Source organism: Myxine glutinosa, chromosome 9, assembly GCF_964187855.1.
Source record: "Myxine glutinosa chromosome 9, kmMyxGlut1.1, whole genome shotgun sequence".
NCBI classification, from domain to species: domain Eukaryota; kingdom Metazoa; phylum Chordata; class Myxini; order Myxiniformes; family Myxinidae; genus Myxine; species Myxine glutinosa.
This window is the reverse complement of record NC_136269.1, coordinates 103,272,780-103,285,912: the sequence shown is the minus strand read 5'-3', so window position 1 is coordinate 103,285,912 and position 13,133 is coordinate 103,272,780. Positions and strand designations below refer to the sequence as shown.

General features: G+C 44.0%; 1 protein-coding gene across 16 annotated transcripts in view; it reads left to right on the top strand.

Annotated features, from left to right (window-relative positions):
- The window catches only part of LOC137435131 (guanine nucleotide exchange factor DBS), a 166,544-nt gene that overhangs the window by 135,491 nt on the left and 17,920 nt on the right, over positions 1–13,133 (top strand). For all 16 annotated transcript variants that reach the window (XR_013624580.1, XR_013624581.1, XM_078784616.1 and 13 more), the window contains 5 exons: positions 3,097–3,215; positions 8,433–8,502; positions 10,226–10,318; positions 10,439–10,531; positions 12,417–12,554. Coding sequence is in view for 14 of the 16 variants with exons in the window: in XM_078784616.1 (XP_078640742.1) it covers positions 3,097–3,215; positions 8,433–8,502; positions 10,226–10,318; positions 10,439–10,531; positions 12,417–12,554 (513 nt within the window). In the remaining 2 variants the exon portion in view is untranslated. The remainder of the gene's footprint in view (positions 1–3,096; positions 3,216–8,432; positions 8,503–10,225; positions 10,319–10,438; positions 10,532–12,416; positions 12,555–13,133) is intronic.

Genomic DNA, 13,133 nt, shown 5'->3' with positions numbered 1-13,133 from the left:
TCTGTATTCAATTGTTGCTCGTAGTGTGGTGTTTCCATCTAACGCTAGGTAGCAACAATGAAACTCATTCCCACTGTCCAATCTGGCCAAATCAGCATTAAGCAATTCTGGGGGCCATGCCCCAGCGTGTATGTGATTGCCAAAACGGTCTGAACACATGACAGTATTTTCTATTTTGGAATTAAATGAGATCTTTTATTTATAAACTTGGTACATGTTGGAGCTAACGTCTTGAGCACAAACTTAAGTAACACTATTTTCTTAGAGTAATATGCATAACGTAATGCTTGATTAAGTAACATTATGTAACACTTAATTATGTAATGATATGTAACGCTTGATTACCGTGTGTTCTGGTGTTCTGTGCATTTTTATGGGTTTAATTAAACTTTTGCCAGATTGCAAACCCAGGCAATGTATAATCAGCAGAGGCCTGCAGGCCTAAAATGTTAGGCCCACCAAAAAAACAGGATTGCGGCCATATAATGTCTTCTCGGCGCAATAGTGGGTGGAGTCAAGCGACAGATGTGGGTGTGGTCCAGCAGCTGTCTGGCCAATGGGTACACATTTCAAAAATAGGACCCCAACAAGAACTCCAACAGCAACGCGAAGCTCTTGTAGACCTGCAACATGTCGCAAGTAAAGACAGTCTCAACACAGCACTTGTGGTAAACTCCTATGTATACAACAACAACAACAACATGCATTTTAAGGCCATTTTCCCTGCTAGAGCGGGGGTTAGCCTTGCGGTCCCCATGACAATCTTCTCCATTTTGCCCTATTTTCTGCATCTCTCCTTGTTAACCCCCTTGCCCGCATTTTTTCTTCCACCATCTTTAGCCAAGTCTGTCTCGGTCTTCCCCGTCCTCTACTTCCTTCTACATTCATTTCCATCACTCTTCTCAACCAGTCACTTTCATCCTTCCTCAACACATGACCAAACCATCTCAACCTGTTCCTCTTCACAGCATCCATCACAGGCTCTTTTCCCATCATCTTTCGCAATTCATCATTTGTCTTCCTCTCTCTCAACGATACTCCGCACATCCACCGAACCATTCGCATTTCCACCCTTTCCAGCCTTTGTTGCTGCTCTACGTTCATTACCCATGTCTCGCTCCCATGAATCATAACACTTCTCACACATGCAGCATACACCTTTCCCTTCAGCTTCAACGACACTCCCCTCCTCATCAGCATGCCACTCAGTTCCCGAAACTTCTTCCATGCACATCTCACTCTAGCAACCGTTGCCGAGTCTGATCCACCTTCTCCATTCAGCATGTCTCCGAGGTAGCAAAATGTTTTCACACCTTCCAACTTCACGCCGTCTCCAAGATCCAACTCAACATTTCCTCCATCTGCAGCTCCCTCTGTGCACACTTTACATTTGAATGTAGCTGCCACACTGGTTAATGACCCTCTCAGACCACTACATTTTTGATGAACCCACTCAGCGCACATTGTACATTGAATGGAGTTCACTCCGACACCCTTCCTGCACACAGCACATGGCCACTTCCCAGTTATTTCTATGTATTGGATTATGTATCTACTTATGTATTATGTACCCTATATATATATAATATATATAGTTTTATATATATACTTATGTATACTTATGTATTATGTATATATATATATATACATAGGATACATAATACATAAGTAGATACATAATCCAATATGTATCTACTTATGTATTATGTATCCTATGTATATCTACTACATTATTAATTTGCAATTGTTCACTAGCTTTGACACCAATACAAATGTTGATTACGGATCCGAGGCATCAAAAACCTACATATATCGAACAAACATTTCATTGGTGAATTTCAATTGCATCAGATGTGGCCATAGATGCAAGTTGTTGCTCCCAACATGCCGGCTCGATGACAGAAGACGCCATTTGCATTTTGCCACCTCCATCTCTACCCTGTTTAGAATCCTGTGCGGGCACGGGCAACTTGCTAGTTCATGTAAATCGACATTACTTTCAGTCGCTATAGATAATTAAACATTGTATTGTTTTATACTGCAGTGTTTGTTGCTTTGAAACAGCAAGTTTCCGTGGTGGTGTGAAACTGTTACAACGATAACTATAATGCAGCTTGTACGCATGTAATCCAATATGATGAAATTATTTACACATTGTCCTACAGGTAGCGGACAAAAAAGGGAAACACCAATGTAAAGTCACTTAATCGGGTGTTGGGCCACCACGTGTGGCCAGTACGGCTTGTTTGCGCCGTGGCATAGAGTCCACTAGCATCTGGAATTCTGCAGGAAGTATGTGGCACCATTTTTTCACGAGAAAGTCAATCAACTCATACCTGTTTGACGAAGGTGGAAAACGCTGTCTCAGGTGTCATTCCACAATATCCCATAAATGCTGGATTGGGTTCAGATATGGCTACCGAGAAGGCCATGACATATGGATAGCATCAGTGTCATGCTCATTAAACCATTGGGCAACCACACGTGCTTTGTGATTGGGGGTCTCCTTTTGCAGCCATATGAGCCATAAGTATAGGCAACCAGGTGTCTGTACAGCATTTTTATACATGACCCTAAGCATGCTGGGATGTCATTTGCTTGATTAACACATAGGCCACACCTGTGTGGAAGCCGTTGCTTGGTGTCTCTCATTTACCCAGGTGTTTCCATTTTTTGTCCACTACCTGTATATGAACAGCACAGTTGGCTTTGCAGCCATTCATTGCCTCCAATGCAACGCAGAAATTGTCATTACAATTTAATGCCATCAAAACTTGTGCTTCATGTGAACCATTAGCTTACTGTTGCATCTTCTTTACCCACGTGTTTTCTTGTGTTGTACAATAACACGTCACGTCATCAGGGTGCTGCAACAACTTTTGTTCAGTTTACATTTTGAAGCAACATTAAAAGGCTCTACATTTGTCATGGTAGGAGAGCTACTCGATAGTGATTTCGCTTTTTAGCAACCCTGCAGGGGTGCCATTTATACATCATAATTGACTATATTTGTATGTTGTCATTGATGTACCTGTGAAATAATAAATGAAATGTAATGAAATTAAGTTATTCACTATGGGTTGTCTATTGTGGCAGGGCTACGTGGAAAGAATGGAGTTACAGGATGAGCTGGCCGCAATGGTGCCCACAGCACTACGTGAGCAGAAGCACGGCCTGTTTGGAAACCTCGCTGACATCCACCACTTCCACAGCCAGTATGCAGTTACTTTGCATTGAACCATGTTCTTGCACTGCATTGAACTGTGCTCTCCTGCACTGAACCGCGGTCTCTTGCACGGCAAGAGAGAGAATGGAATGTGGAGCTCCCGTGCCAGTGCATACGCATTAGCGCTTCCACGCCGCATCCGTGCCGGAGCAAGCGCTCCCACGCCGCACCTGTGCCGGAGCGGGCGCGTGCTTACCGCACCCACACCGGGGCAGGCACGCTCCCCCGCGCCGCACCGAAACGCACTCCCACGCGCCGCACCCTCACCAGGGCAGACATGTTTCCCTGGCCGCTCCCGTGCCAGGGCAGGTACGCTCCCCCACGCTGCACCGAACAGCGCCATACCGAACTGCGCTCCCCCGCATCAACCCGTGCTCCACCACACTACACTGAACCGCACTCCCCCATGCCGCACTGAACTGTGCTCCCCCATGCCGCACTGAACTGTGCTCCCCCATGCCGCACTGAACTGTGCTCCCCCATGCTGCACCGAACCGCGCTCCCACATGCCATACCGAGCCGTGCTCCCCCACACCACACAGAACCGAGCAGGTGCCGCACAGATCATTGCCTTCCCACACCAGGGGAGCTCCCATACCACGCCAAGTCTGGCTCCCCCACACCACACTGAGCCACACTCTCCCACTCCATGCTCCTCCACTCCACTCTGCCCCACGCCACACTCCCCTGCACTGCTGTCTCCGACGCTGCTCCGAGCCTGTGCAGGAGAGCACCAACCTGACTGCACAGCACCGAAGCAGTGCTGTCCTCACCAAAATCTCTCTGCATTAAAATCTCTCCTCACTGTAAGCCGTGCTCTCCCCCGGTACGGGGGCCACATGCACCCCCGGCACCCACGGCAAGCACTGCTTTACATCGATCAGCATCTTTTCATAACTAGTCCAGCTTGGCTATTTGTTTCAATGATTAATAAATAATTATTTCGAAATACGACTCCAAATCTATGAATTTCCACAACTGGTCTGATTGGTAAATCTGATTCCACTTAGCTGGAAGCAGGCTTCTGTAGTCCCTGTCTTTAAAGGCTCTGGTGAGAAATATGATCCTGCTAACTATCGGCCAATTACCCTTCTGCCCATTATAAGCAAAGTATTTGAATCTTTGATCAAACAACAACTCATGACTCATCTGGAAACGCACAATATCCTCAATGATGTCCAGTATGGCTTTCGACAGTCAAGGTCTTCTGGTGATGTTCTATCCCTAATCACTGAACATGTAAATAGGGCTTTGGATCATCGTGGTGAAGCCAGGGTTGTTGCACTCGACATTTCAAAGGCTTTTAACAAAGTGTGGCACAAGGGCTTCATCCATAAACTAATATCATGCGGTATTTCTGGAAGATTGCTCGATATAATCTCTGATTTCCTTTAAAATCGCCAAATCTTTGTGGTACATCAGGGACAGTCGTCCCCCGTCCATAATACTAATGCTGGTGTTCCTCAGGGGTCTGTGTTGGGTCCAATATTGTTCTTGTTGTACATCAATGATCTGCCTGATTGGATTCTTTCTCAGTTATGCATTTACACAGGTGACTCAACACTGTATACTACCTGGTACCTGCCCAGGAACCTCATCTTGTCCTACACGTGACCATGCCAGTACCACTCGCAATCAGGATTTTGAGAGTGTGATAAACTGGGGAAAAGACTGGCTTGTTACTTTCAACAAAAACAAGACCCACTTGTTGTGTATGTCTAGTTCAAAATCCCCGATCTTTTCAATCTTGTCTATGGATTCTTCGCCTTTGCAGGAACTTCCTGTTATCCGTCTGCTTGGATTGGACATCAGCTCAAACCTCAGCTGGGAAAAGTACATCTCTGGTATCGCTAAAAGAGCCTCCCAGTGCCTTGGCTGCTTATTTCGTGCTCGGCGATACCTTTCTCAAGCTGCTATTCTCCATCTATACAAGGCCACTTTACGACCTGTTATGGAGTATCATTGCCATATTTGGGCTGGTGCCCCAGCCTGTCACCTGTCTCTTCTTGACAGAATCCAGCTGCCATTCTGGTGGGACAGGAGTTGGCATCATCCCTGGAACCTCTCTCAGTCCGCCGCTCTGTTGCTTGCTTGAGCCTTTTCTATCGATATTATCATGGAATGTGCTCTGAGGGTCTTTCACAGGTTGTCCCACCTGCGCATATTTTCAGTTGCTCTCCACGTTTGGCAGTTTTTTTCCCATCCATACACTGTATCTATCCCGAGGTGTAAAACTATGAGGTATTCTTCTAGTTTTTTTCCCCGTACTGCATCACTCTGGAACAGTTTACCTGCATCTTGCTTTCCCCTCTACCCCAACCTACCTCAATTCAAGAGGAATGTCAATAGATTCCTCTTTTCTGTCTAATATCTATACTTTTCTTTCCTTTGTGTGTAGCCCCCACCTCGAGTGGCCTTGTCGGCTTTGTGGCGGCAAAATCTCATTAAAAACAAAAAACAACTGTGATGTGAATGTGTACGGATTTGGCACTGGTTACATTGTTACAAAGCTCGCTTGTATCTAATCAACAAGTGAAAAATATGTATTATTCCGCACTTCCAGGCAGCACTTTGTAACTCCCAGGGGGATGCAAGCTCAGATGGCCGACCAGGTCAAGTTGAAAAACCACATTGTTACTCTGTCAAAATGGTTTAATATTGAACTTGGTTGCACCATGGAAGCAAACAAGCAACACACTACCTTCATTATAAACAAATAATTTATTTTGGGTACCCAAGAACAAAAGAAAAATGACCCAGAATAATATATAATCAATAATAATTGCTAATTAGAGTGATGTGGGCTAGCAGTGGAAGCTAAAAGAAGGATAAAAATCAAATTGAGTGGAAGTATTAAAAATAACAAGATCATTTGGGTGTCATTGGGTGCTGAGAGCAAGAAGGCATGAGGAGCAACGATCTGGAAGAGCACATCAGGAAAAAGTTGGGGGTAGAGGTGGAGGTAGAGGGTGAGGGGAGGAAAGCACAAATCAGAGGGTGCAGTTGCCAACCAAGGCTACCTGCGAGCAGCTGTGGTGATGAGATGACCCTTTGGCACAATGGAAGAGCCTTGGAGGTAGGCATCAGCAATGTGTATGGTGGGCACAATGGGTTCAGGCATAAAAGCCAGTCTTGCCAGTCACCAGTAAGTAAAGTAAAGCAGTAAGTGGTAGTGCTGTCTCGTAGATATACAGGTGAAAGAATCCACCAACGGCAGACAAAGGCTGCAGTGGAAACGGGCGAGAGTGCTGTGTGAGCAGCAGCCGTTAGTGAAGCCGTGCAATAGAAACAGTCATGAAGGGAGACTGAACTTCCGGTGGAGGATCAAGTATACACCGCTGTGCTCTGATGTTGCCAGATAAACCTTGAAGGACAGCCGCAACTCCAAAATTCCCCTGACGCTCTCTCTCTCTCTCTCTCTCTCTCTCTCTCTCTCTCTCTCTCTCTCTCTCTCGTTCTCTCTTTCTCTCGTTCTCTCGTTCTCTCGTTCTCTCTCTCTCTCGTTCTCGTTCTCGTTCTCTCTCTCGTTCTCGTTCTCTCTCTCGTTCTCTCTCTCGTTCTCTCTCTCGTTCTCTTTCTCTCTCTCTCGTTCTCTCTCTCTCGTTCTCTCTCTCTCGTTCTCTCTCTCTCGTTCTCTCTCTCTCGTTCTCTCTCTCTCGTTCTCTCTCTCTCGTTCTCTCTCTCTCGTTCTCTCTCTCTCGTTCTCTCTCTCTCGTTCTCTCTCTCTCGTTCTCTCTCTCTCTCTCTCTCTCTCTCTCTCTCTCTCTCTCTCTCGCTCTCTCTCTCTCGTTCTCTCGCTCTCTCTTGCTCTCGCTCTCTCTCGTTCTCTCGCTCTCTCTCTCGTTCTCTCTCTCGTTCTCTCTCTCGTTCTCTCTCGCTCTCGCTCTCTCGCTCTCTCTCTCTCGCTCTCTCTCTCTCTCGTTCTCTCTCGCTCTCTCTCGTTCTCTCTCGCTCTCTCTCGTTCTCTCTCGCTCTCTCTCATTCTCTCTCGTTCGCTCTCGCTGTCGCTCTCTCTCGCTCGCTCTCGCTCTCTCTCGCTCGCTCTCGCTCTCTCTCTCTCTCTCTCTCTCGCTCTCTCTCGCTCTCTCTCGCTCTCTCTCGCTCTCTCTCGCTCTCTCGCTCTCTCTCTCTCCCTCTCGCTCTCTCTCGCTCTCTCTCTCTCTCTCTCTCTCTCTCCCTCTCTCTCTCTCCCTCTCTCTCTCTCTCTCTCGCTCTCTCTCTCTCTCTCGTTCTCTCTCGCTCTCTTGCTCTCTTTTTTTTCTTCTTTTTTTTTCTTCTTTTGTGTGTGTGTGTATATATAAATAAATATATGCAATTGCTGGACATTCCCTTCAATTAACCATCCCTATGCTCCACCCACAGTTTCTGTTCAAAGCAACTTAGCAATCGGTGGGTTCACTGAAGCAGCAGCTAGTTTTGTGCAGCCATCAGGAGTGTACATGTGAATGCATGTTCATATATCCAGCCCACCGTATGCCAAGCAGGGTAGTGCAGGATGATGGGACAAATTGGGGAATTAATTGCTAACGGGCAACAAAATACCATACCATCTGCTTGGCATTTAACACTTACTCTGTGTGGCCTATTAATCTAATATTTGTATTCTTGTCATTAACTAATTATGAATGCCAAAGCCACCATTTTCATAACGAGAGCTACATAATATGATGGCCTTTTTGCATTTTCGTTTTTTAGTCCTTTGCTTTTCATTTTGCATTTATCTGTAAATCAATTTGTACTTCAAGTGTATGTGAAATGATGTTTTGTGTATATTATTTGCTGCTCACATTCCTCATAACATGGAAGCAAAGCCTGTAACAATTTTGTTCACCCGGTACCAAACCCGTGTACTTGTTCGCCAAGTATTAGCTACGAGTCCAAATTGGGCTGAACAGGTGGGTGAGGGGATGTTATTGTCAGATGGGAAAAATATTTTTGGGTTCTTTACTCTCTTAGATTTCTTGGCCTACCTCTAGGCCCCCACCCCACCCTACTCCAGCCGAAACTTTACACTTCTTCCTCTTTCTGTACATGATGATTCTTATCATAATAATTTCATAACCATCAGACAGATTTGCAAGCACAGTGTAAATGGTTGCAGCTTATAATGGTACAGTTCAGTTTTGGAGGTAACATCGAGTGAAACTAAGATGGTGATTGATGGCCCAGCCTTGTGCTAACAGCAGGGTTAATCCATTCCTGGCAGGGTGTTCCTACATGAGCTGGAAGCGTGTTTGCCGGCAGAAGAAGGAGTTGGCCAGTGTTACCTAAATCGGGTATGTGGTACACAGCACCGCACATTAGCAGGGAGTGAAATGTAGTACGTCTCTAACCGGTACCGTGCCGCGAACCTACTAAAGCTCCTGGATGTCTGATCACGCATGCGTTTGTTCACCTTGGCTTGGAGCCTGACGCTGTGAATGGACGAGTTGGTTGAGGGAATGTAGGTTTGCTATCACAGGGACAATTACTCGGTCAAAAAGGGAGAGAAAAGCAGCACAGTGTTACAGTGTTACATGTGGCAAAATGAATACAAATTGGAGGAAGGGAGGGGGAAGGAGTACAAAGAGTAAATTATTGAAGTGTTTACAAAAATGGCAATTACAGGAATGATATGGGGCAATTCCTCTGACATTCCTTGGACTCTTCTTTTTTCTTAACAATGATGTAAGGCTATTGGAGAAATTTACACACAGTGTGTTGCATTCTGGAGAAGGACTTTAGGAGAGAGAATAATATTACTTTGAATGCAAAAACGTTAGTACATAACGGATAAAGCAACACAGTATGTGGGATTTTAACTTTGGATGTATATATCATGAGCTTGATGCATACTTCATACTTGCAGACATAGGATGCATACTTGCATACAAAGGATGCATACTTGCATACTTCCATACAAAGGATGCATAATTGCATGCATGGGATGCATACTTGCTTCCATAGGATGCATACTTGCATACATAGGATGCATACTTGCATACATAGGATGCATACTTGCATACATAGGATGCATATTTGCATACTTGCACACATAGGATGCATACTTGCATACATAGGATGCATACTTGCATACATAGGATGCATACTTGCATACATAGGATGCATACTTGCATACATGGGATGCATACTTGCATACATGGGATGCATACTTGCATACATGGGATGCATACTTGCATACATAGGATGCATACTTGCATACATAGGATGCATACTTGCATACATAGGATGCATACTTGCATACTTGCATACATAGGATGCATACTTGCATACATAGGATGCATACTTGCATATTTGCATACATAGGATGCATACTTGCATACATGGGATGCATACTTGCATACTTGCATACATAGGATGCATACTTGCATACATAGGATGCATACTTGCATACATAGGATGCATACTTGCATATTTGCATACATAGGATGCATACTTGCATACATAGGATGCATACTTGCATACTTGCATACATAGGATGCATACTTGCATACATAGGATGCATACTTGCATACATAGGATGCATACTTGCATATTTGCATACATAGGATGCATACTTGCATACATAGGATGCACACTTGCATACATAGGATGCATACTTGCATACATAGGATGCATACATACTTGGCCAGGAACCCCAAGCAGGCCATCCTGAAGGGTGATGAAAAAGAAACTTGCTCTTCTTGCTTCTCCTCTTTAAGATTAACAGGCTTTAGTCTGTCTGTCTCCGTTTGTCTGTGTGTGTTGATTGACATATCAAACGAAGCTATTAAGGTAGAATGTTCCACTCAAAGATGGCGTTTTTGTGCTGTGCAAGATTACTTGGAATGAACTGGAGGCTCTCAGGCTCTTTGTTAATAATCCAGACAATGTAGCTGAGCAGCGCACAACAAATTTGGAATGAAAACTCGATATCGTTGATGCATGTATTCACGTGCCCACCCTATCCCTGTTGATACTGTCCTCTGGCTGGCTCGTGTGCTTGGACGATGGAAACAGCGTGAAGATTTCAAGATCTATGAACACTACTGCCAGAACAAGCCTCGGTCAGACGCACTGTGGCAACAGTACGGAGACTGCGCTTTTTTCCAGGTAAAGTCAACGACAGAATGGTAACCTTGTTTGGAAGTTTCATTTAAACTTATCACAAACGTTGCATGCTCTAGTTGGCTCGATAAGCTTCTACCAATCCAACCACTTTATGTTTACCAGGAGTGTAAGCGTCAGCTGGGCCATCGCTTGGGCCTTGACTCCTACCTTTTGAAACCCGTGCAACGAATCACCCGCTATCAGCTCCTCCTGAAGGTATCAAGTGTTCGCCGCTTTTTATTGCATAAATATTTGTCCTTCATACCTTTGTTAAAGTGCAACATAAACCCACAAATTGTTTAGAGCCTATCTACCTATCATATAAGCAATAATGTTTTAATTTTGACCTCTTCCTCCATTATAATAGGTTCCTTGAACCCCAGCCAGATCATTTGTAAAGCATATGTTAATAAAGGGAGAAGTGTCCATTCGTCTGTCTGTGGGTATCCGTCACACTTCATTCTAAAGGAATGCTGCTGCAGTAGAGTAATAAAACTAGGACCACTGGACCTGCAGCCTCTCTGGGCCCTGGCCTAATGTTGTAAACCAAATTTGATAGAATTACTGGTGGGTCTGGAGAAGAGGATTTTTGAAGGAATTTACTATAGTCCGCCATTTTGACACACTTAGTCACATGACCAGAACGAGCTTTGCAATCCCCATTACCAGTCAGGAGCGGAACCTTGCTTCCAAATTTCAGCCAGATTGGCAAGGAGGTTTGGCTGGAAAAGTTGAAATAGGTAACGGACGGATGGTGCACAATGACAATACCTTATCTGGCATTGCAGATAAGCTAAAATGATACCGTTGGAAAGCTAATAATCAATTTATTCGTAACAAAATCTGCGTCCATTTATTCATAGAATTACCTGTTTTAAAAGCCCATCTTTCCGGGATTAAAGAAGAAGAAGAAGAAGCAAGAATAGGAAAGTAATGTAGTGGTTCCAACGGAAACCTTTATTATTCTACGAAAGCAGAAAGCCTTTCAAAGGACATGGATGGAGCAAACAAAATTGTATCTTGTAATATTTCTCCAACATATGTGTACGTAGAATGAGCACACAAACAACTAGAACGGCACTCAGTAGAGAGTATACCTCCGCCAGGTGAACAGTTTACGTTTTGTATCCCAGAGTAGACCAGAAAATCACAATACAGAATCACATTTAATCAAAATCATCCGTCCACAACTTTTTGAGATATCCTGCTTTATATCATTTTTGGCCCTATCTCCCAATGGTGAAGAATCGCTTAAAAAATTATACTAGCCGGATCCGGATCTTCACCAAAAACGAATCATTTCGTCCTTGTCACATACGCTACATCTCCACCAAGTTTCGTCTGAATCCGTCCACAACTTTTTGAGATATCTTGTTCAAAAACAAACAAACAATCAGACAGACAGACAAACTGGTGTGAAAACATAACCTCCATCCACCTTTGGTGGCGGAGGTAACAAGCAACAACCACAGGCACCATGCAACAACAGCAACAACAACTACGAGTTATAAAAGATTTTTTTGTGTGTTTCACTTCATTTTACATCCTCACCAAGATTCACAGATAAACATGCAATATTGTTTGTGAATTACAATATGCTGTTTTTTTTATTAAACCCATCAGCAAAGTGGGTAAGAATGCCAAATAAGTCCCAAAACAATAGATATTGAGCAATAGGTTCTTAACAAGTACCATACAAGGAAGAGGATGGGAATAACCAGCCATATAACAAAAAGGATGTTTTTTTGGAGATTTCAGGATGGGTTGGGAAGGGGGGAGGGAAGTGTAATGTTAATTTTTTTCATTACTCACTCATGGAGGACTTTTCTACATGTATCACCTGCAAAACGACAACAATGCTGCAGATTCATTCCATGCGGTAATGGCCTGACAAGACGGTGATAGATGCTAAAATTTGTTGCAATGGTTTGTTGAATGACTTTTCTTAATATAAGATGAGCATCAAATTCTGTTTTCTCAAGCAATTTGTTATTTTAAAAACTGTATAAATTTGAGTTAATATATTGAACACAAAATAACACGTCAAGTTGAAGAGGGTGACATTCTTTGAGAAGACTATAAACTGACACTTTGCTTGCAGGAGTTGCTAAAAAGTTGGCCCGAAGGGGATGTGGGGACAATTGGTCCAGCAGAGCTGTCCAAGGCTCTCACCGGCCTGCAGGAACTCTTACAACTGCTCAATGACTCGCTACTGCAGCAACCTATCCTCGGATATCCGGTGCGTCTCAAACTGAATAAAGAATAAGCTTTAAAGTTTTCACTTGAACCCCCGATGAGTTGTTGCTATTAACTCTTTGGATAGATTTTTTTCTCATTAACGTAAAACTCAGTTTGTTGAATATTTGTCCCATCTGGTTCTGGTTCCCTTTGCTGGTGAATAATTCTGACAGGGTTATGCTAATAAAGCATAATGCTGAAAGTACCCTTCATGCATTGTGGTGTTAAATACTGTATTATATTATACAGCAATAGCCGAAAGCCTTGTCTTTTAAACTAAGAGCCCAATTCCACCTCATACCTACAATATTGGTAGAAGCAATCGGTCATCTCTCACGTGATCAGTTATTGGAACAGGAAATGCCCAAATAGTCAAGAAAGCTATGCACACGCAAACCTTGTCACAATTTTTTTTTACCCAACCTGAGCAGTTCCTCGCCAAAACATTGACACACAGCACAGATGCAGGTAACTCCAAAGCTATTCAACTGCCGAATCGGTTTCACCGAAAAATTGGCGGAACCGTCGGTGACGGTGGAGAATAGCTATGCAGCGAGCACCCTCCCATGAGCATTGCCAG